Source organism: Punica granatum, chromosome 2 (assembly GCF_007655135.1).
Source record: "Punica granatum isolate Tunisia-2019 chromosome 2, ASM765513v2, whole genome shotgun sequence".
Lineage (NCBI taxonomy): Eukaryota > Viridiplantae > Streptophyta > Magnoliopsida > Myrtales > Lythraceae > Punica > Punica granatum.
The window spans coordinates 26,765,614-26,771,751 of NC_045128.1; the positions used below are offsets into that span (position 1 = coordinate 26,765,614).

The 6,138-nt window shown below is 39.6% G+C and overlaps 1 protein-coding gene across 1 annotated transcript; it reads left to right on the forward strand.

The window, feature by feature from the left end:
* The first annotated feature begins 779 nt into the window (after nt 1-779).
* LOC116197655 lies at nt 780-5,725 on the forward strand. The gene is made up of 11 exons (XM_031527847.1): nt 780-1,168; nt 1,416-1,514; nt 1,596-1,750; nt 1,836-1,929; nt 2,704-2,774; nt 2,860-2,966; nt 3,719-3,840; nt 3,972-4,060; nt 4,220-4,279; nt 4,592-4,696; nt 5,286-5,725. Exons 1-11 carry the CDS (start codon nt 988-990, stop codon nt 5,406-5,408), a joined length of 1,206 nt encoding a protein of 401 aa, XP_031383707.1. The 5' UTR covers nt 780-987; the 3' UTR covers nt 5,409-5,725.
* The last annotated feature ends 413 nt before the right edge of the window (nt 5,726-6,138 follow it).

Consider the following 6,138-nt stretch of genomic DNA (forward strand, 5'->3'; position numbering starts at 1 on the left):
ACCAACCACGTACTGATGCATGTAATGTAAGATACCTTCGTGTTTCCAGCTATATGAAGGTTGTCTTCATTCTTCGATTACAATTTTATTTCCGGTGGTATGGGTATGTCGACGTATATTCACAGAGGAGTAATCCCTTATGGAATCGAGTTATTGGAAAGGCCATTTAGTGGCATAGCCAAGATCAAAAGATAAAGTGCGGCATAAACTATAAGGATCTAGACCATATATTTGTTATCTATATATGAATGCGTCATGTTCATAAGTTTTGATACTACCATGGATGTCGATAAAAGTAGTAGTAAACAAAAACGAAACGAAATACAAGACTTTTCTCAAATGTCCTCAACCGGTCTAAATTCTTTTCATTTAATTAAGTAATGTTTGGAAAGGGAATTTGGTGCAGTGAAATATGATGGAGTCTTTCTGAAGAACTATTCCGTGAAGCCAATTAAATGGGATGATACATATCCGCTATATACCATGTGGAAATTTAATATGACAATAACCGTCTACTTTGAAAAGAAATAATCTTCTTAGGATTACAATATGGTTCGATATTTATTACTTAATACTCTCCTAAGTTCCTAACACGATACCTATTCTTGGAATACTCAGATTTTGACGAGGTGTGAACTCATACGTGTGCGAAAAACCCACTCTTACTTGTCGTGGGCCTCGACATATAAAAATAACCCATCACACTGTCATGGGCCTGGACAAAAATAAGGCCCGGCCTACTTTCCGGCGGGCTTCTTCTCTCTCTCTCTCTCTCTCTCTCTCCCTTGCTGAAAGTTTATCTCTCCTCTGCTGCTCCTCGGCGTTGCACGGCGGCCGCTGATCCCTAACCTCTACTGCTGCCGCCCCCGTCTCTCCCTTCACCGTCGGCCTTCTCTGAGGATCCCTAAGGAGCTCCCGATCCTCGCGGGCTTCAACTGCTCCCACCTTGTCTTCGACCTCGACTGTCATTTGCCACTGGTTCCCGCCATGCAAGCCATCTCCAGAGCACGGAGATTGCAGAGCCTTCTCAAAACCTCACTTCGTCCCAGCTCGGCGCGACTAGGCTGTCTTAATGACGGTGGAATCATCCAGTCCTCTTGCGGCGACCCGCAGCAAATTTCCAGATACCAGAGCTCGTACTCTGCTCTCGGCTCCCTCCGCTTCTCAGGTCAGCTGCGCTTCCTGTTCACAGCTCAGTTTTAGATCATACGTTTTTGATTGGAAGTCGAAATGGCGGTCTTTGACTGCTTTGCTACTGTTGAAGTTGGCTTCTACTTGCGAAGTGATGTTTAGGATGAAGCGGAATATTGTAATTGGCTGATTAATAATGAGGAGAGCCTTTCAAATTCTCAACTCTAACTGAAAACCGCAGTTAGCTGTGTCGCATTTTTGACTTCTCGCTTGAAAACTTGCAGGGCTAGTTCAAGACAATGGCTTGGGAGCGGCACGCCATTTGATTATACCGAGCGCATCATATTCTTCCAGTGCGAGCACAGACGCTGATGGCCCCAGAGGTTCTTCCTGTTCTCTTCTGCTTTTGGGGAAGCTTGTTCCTGAGTTCATGTTCTCATATTTGATGGGATTTTCTTTTGCAGATACTGTGAAAGAATTGCACGAGAAAATTCTCGAGTCCGTAAATACGAAGAGAACCATGGCTCCAAATGCTTGGACGTGGTCTATGATCGATAACTGTAGAAACCCCGAGGATATTAAGCTTCTCTTTGATGCATTGGAAAAGCTCAGAAGATTTGTTAGTTGAAACTCTATCTAGAATATTCAATTTTAACCTAATTGTGCAAATGTAGATTGTCCGACCACCAGTTTTTCCATTGCAGAGACTGTCAAATCTTCGTATTCATGAAAACTTCAACTGCCACCTTTGCCGAGAAGTTGCAAAAGCATGCGTCCGTGTCGGTGCTCTCGATTTTGGTACTCCCTGCTTCAGTATTGATTTCCTAAACTCTTATATCTGTCATTAATGCCCTAGCAGACATGCAGGAATATCTCGTGGCTGAATAAATAGCATGTACAATGGAAACTTGGCTATTGCGGGTTGAGAAAATGTAGGCGCAGGTGTCCTGCACTAAGAAATCTCTTCTACTAAATTTTGCATACAGTATGGTTTTAGTAGAAAATTTCTGGAAGGACCTCTGCCACCATAGCACAATGAGTAGGATAGCAAATAGAGCAATACTTAAATTTTCCCAACATGCAGCCCATTATGTTGTTCAGCACCTACACTCAGAATTTAGCTTTTGTCATGAGGATGTAGGTGCATATCTTTGTTTGTTCAATCTACATCATCTGTATATATATATATAAGTATCTATATATATATATATATATATATATATATATTCCCTATGTCTTCTTCCTTTACCCTCCATTTGGATAGAGGGAAAGGAAGGGGAGGGGAGGGAAAGCTGAATGAGCATTCCCTTCCCCCCAATACAATAATCCCTCCCCTCATCACCTTTTTCTCCCTTTTCTGTCTATCCAAATTGTTTTCCGATAAGTAAGGAGTGACCAATCCAACTTGTGTCCATTGGTGGGGCAAGAGTTGAGTTTCCACTTGAATCATGGTGTTTGTAACTCTTCAATGAAATGATACTATCGCTCACTTGATTAAATATGTTAAAGTTCTGTGTAGTATTTAAAATCATTGAATCGGGTTCTAGCTTCTAATTCTTTGTACATTTCCAGCAAAGAAGACTCTGTGGAAGCATAACGTGTATGGTTTGACTCCGTCTATTGCATCAGCACACCACTTACTGGTAATGATGCATTTGTATCCATTATGGTGATTTTCTTCTGTCAAAGGTAGTGTGCTCTTATGTTAACTTGAAAAATTCCATACAGTCACATGCAAAGCAGCACAATGATGCTAAACTTTTGGAGGAAGTAATGAAACTTGTGAAAAGGAATGATTTGCCATTGCAGCCTGGTACAGCAGATATTGTTTTCAGGTGCGACTTCTATTCTTTAAACAGCCTTTAGGAAATGATGCCTCCTTTTCTCTGGATTCTGTTTTGCAAAATTAATAACAATTCAAGGTAATTTTTTTTTATATCAAGATATTTCTCTGAAGGTGGTGTACTGTAAATTGTTGTGGTGTTTCACTTTTTCTAAAGCAATTTTAAAAAAAGTCATTGAGTGATGTGAGACTAGCCAGTCCAAACTCTTTGTTCACTGCCGTGGCATCTGAAGTCTGCCTTTGAAAATCTGCCAGCTTATTACACTAATGTTTGCCATACCGGTTTGCATTCTTTTATCTGATTAGCTGAAGTCTTGTGTTGAAGGTTGAACTGGAAATTGGATATCCATGCCCAGTTAGAGGGAGATATGTCACTAAAGCTGTGCAAATCTATGCTCTGACAGAATATGAGTGATCTCAAGAGCTCTTCTTTTCTTGTGAAAGAATATTGGCTGCTTTATTTTAGATGGCATAGTTTTACTTGAATGAGATTAGAAATCGGAGAAATACTTTGAAGCATGCTTGTTCGTGTGCCTTCCTATATGATCTCCAGCTAACTCGTTTCAATTTGTGCACGCTGAACTTGATATTGAACATCAATTTTGTTTGTTCTTGCATGTCTCGATCAACAATTAGCCCACCTCTTTCCTCATGCCATCACCGCCTTGTCTTGCTGAAAATTATCCATTTTGGACTTTGGCCATTTTGATAATTCTAAATTATATTATGTTGAAAACTTTGCAGCATATGCTATAACACAAATAACTGGGATTTGCTGGCTAAGTATTCTAAAAGATTTGTCAAGGCTGGGGTGAAATTGCATAGAGCGGCTTTTGACATATGGATGAATTTCGCTGCTAAAAGAGGTTCATAACATGTTCTTTTCGTTCAACTTATTGTTTCAGCTTAATTTCTTGCTATGATTTCATTTGGTTTGGAGTAAGTTGGCATGATCTATGGCTTAGTTTCTTAAGCTTTTGAGGTTATCCTTTTATAGGAGATGTTCAGTCCCTCTGGAAAATTGAGGAGTTAAGATCCCAGTCCACGAAGCAGCATACCCCTGGAACGGCAATTGCATGTGCTAAGGTAATCTAATATGGAGCAGTGTTAATAATTTAAATCAGCTGTTGGAAAAGTACATGTAATTAGATATCATGGAAATCTATCAAGATTGTCAGGTGAAGCATTCATATATATATATGTACTAATAAAAAAAGGTGAAGCATTCATATAGTTCCTCTGCAGGGTCTTCTACTAGAAGGCAAACCTGATGAAGCTGCTGCTATTGTTCATGCCATAAATGAGGTGAGTTTTCATAAATACATGCATAAATCCATATGTTTCCGCCTTCTCCCCTTCACTAGTGAATCCCAAAAGTAGAAGAATAAGCAATTATATTAAAAGCATTTGGAAGCCAATACATATAAATATCGCAAGGGAGGAAACTGATGACCTGTCTATTATGTTCTTGTCTCAAGTTCACAAGGAACAAGTTTGTTTTTCAAGGGGAAAAAAAAAAGAGGAACAAGTCTGTTTAAGCAGGAGAGAACCTGTCAGAAGCGATTTATATTCGTCTGTGGAAGGCCTGATAATCTATATGCACTTGGTTTATCCCAGAGTCTACCTGACACGAAGCAAGGAAGCATTGTGGTTGAACTTCAAAAGCTCGTGAGTGAGTGGCCTTTGGAAGTTATCAAGCACCAAAAACCTGAGGATCGCAAGGTAATGCTAATTTGGTATCAGCACCCGTTCTCTTGCATAGACAAATTTCTTATGTGCATTTCTTTCGAGGTCCATTTGTTCAGTGTAAGAAATTTGTTCAGGAAAATCTTTTTGCTTATCTGGCCACCATTCACTAGGAAAGCTAGCTTAGCTGAAATACCCTCGCTATTCTCATATCTGTAAGTCACTCCCAGAGATGCATGGTGATAGGACGCATCCTATCCTTTGCAATTTCTTCTCAATTTGATCCCAGGGTGCCCCTTCACGGCTCATCCTTTCACAATGATTGGGTTGAATATTTAGTGGTATCAGGGATGTTGAGCACGGCATTTGCCATTTCTTGGCAGCATACATTTGCAACTTTTCCAGCCACCTCTCCTATGTGAAGCTATATTCTTTTTGTTTGGTGCTGCAATATCAAAATGAATAAAAATAGATCACTCTTTAGAAACTTTATTTTCATGTTAAACGTTTCCTCCTTGGAAGATCTCCTTGCGACAAACCGACCGTTACCATTTTCTCTCTGACTCTTTTAGTTGAATTATATACATTCAGCCTTAATGGATAGCTACTCGTTTCTTCCTGTCAGGCATTGGCAGCTGCTTTGAAATCCCATATCCCAGCCATGGTCAACAGTCTACTGAACACAACTGGCCTTCAGGTGACTGTTAACATGGAAGATTTAATCAAGGCTGAGGAAATTTCTGCCTGAGGGGATCAAATTTTTGGTCTAGCGCACAAGCATGCCGAGCAAAATATAATGTAACCCCAGAGTTCAGGTCAGTGCATTCTAACCCAGAATCTGGCAATCTGCATCCAAGAAGCTAGATAAATTGTACTATCAAGTCATATTTGGAAGCAGGTTCATTTTGCTTGGTAGAATAAATTCAATCTCTTCCGCCTCAGGAAATATATCTTGATCATGTTTCCTGCATAGATTCAGTGTCCACTCTAGAAGAGATTCTGGAATTATTTGTTCCTGTTGATTGAGGCAATTTTAAATTAGAGTTTCTATTTTTGATCATCATCTAATGATAGCTTTTGAGGAATTACCGTGGTATTGCTGCTCGACGAATCATTGCATATATTATCACGGGGTAGACCTCAAGCCGGAATCAATGATTCTGGAACAGAAGAATGACTGATTGAATGGTTAACATAATAATATGTACGGAAATCCTTTATTATCACTGGGTAGACCTTGCGTCCATACTAAAGCCGGAATCAATGATTCTAGAACAGAAGAATGGCTGTTCGAATGGTTAACATAATCGTATGTATGGAAAGATCTATCTTAGAAAGTTTCTGTGTGCTTTAAAAGTGACAATAGTGTAATAATCCTATATATACAGACAAGTAATGAAAAATATATATTAGGCAACATTTCTGGACAATGTCTACTTTGATTTTCAATTATTATCCTATTCTTCTATCAGTTAGCT

Coding starts and splice junctions, on each gene's coding strand:
- LOC116197655 (XM_031527847.1), top strand. CDS start 988: ATGCAAGCCATCTCCAGAGCACGGAGATTGCAGAGCCTTCTCAAAACC. Junction 1,169..1,415: donor CGGCTCCCTCCGCTTCTCAG/GTCAGCTGCGCT, acceptor GAAAACTTGCAG/GGCTAGTTCAAGACAATGGC. Junction 2,967..3,718: donor ACAGCAGATATTGTTTTCAG/GTGCGACTTCTA, acceptor AAAACTTTGCAG/CATATGCTATAACACAAATA.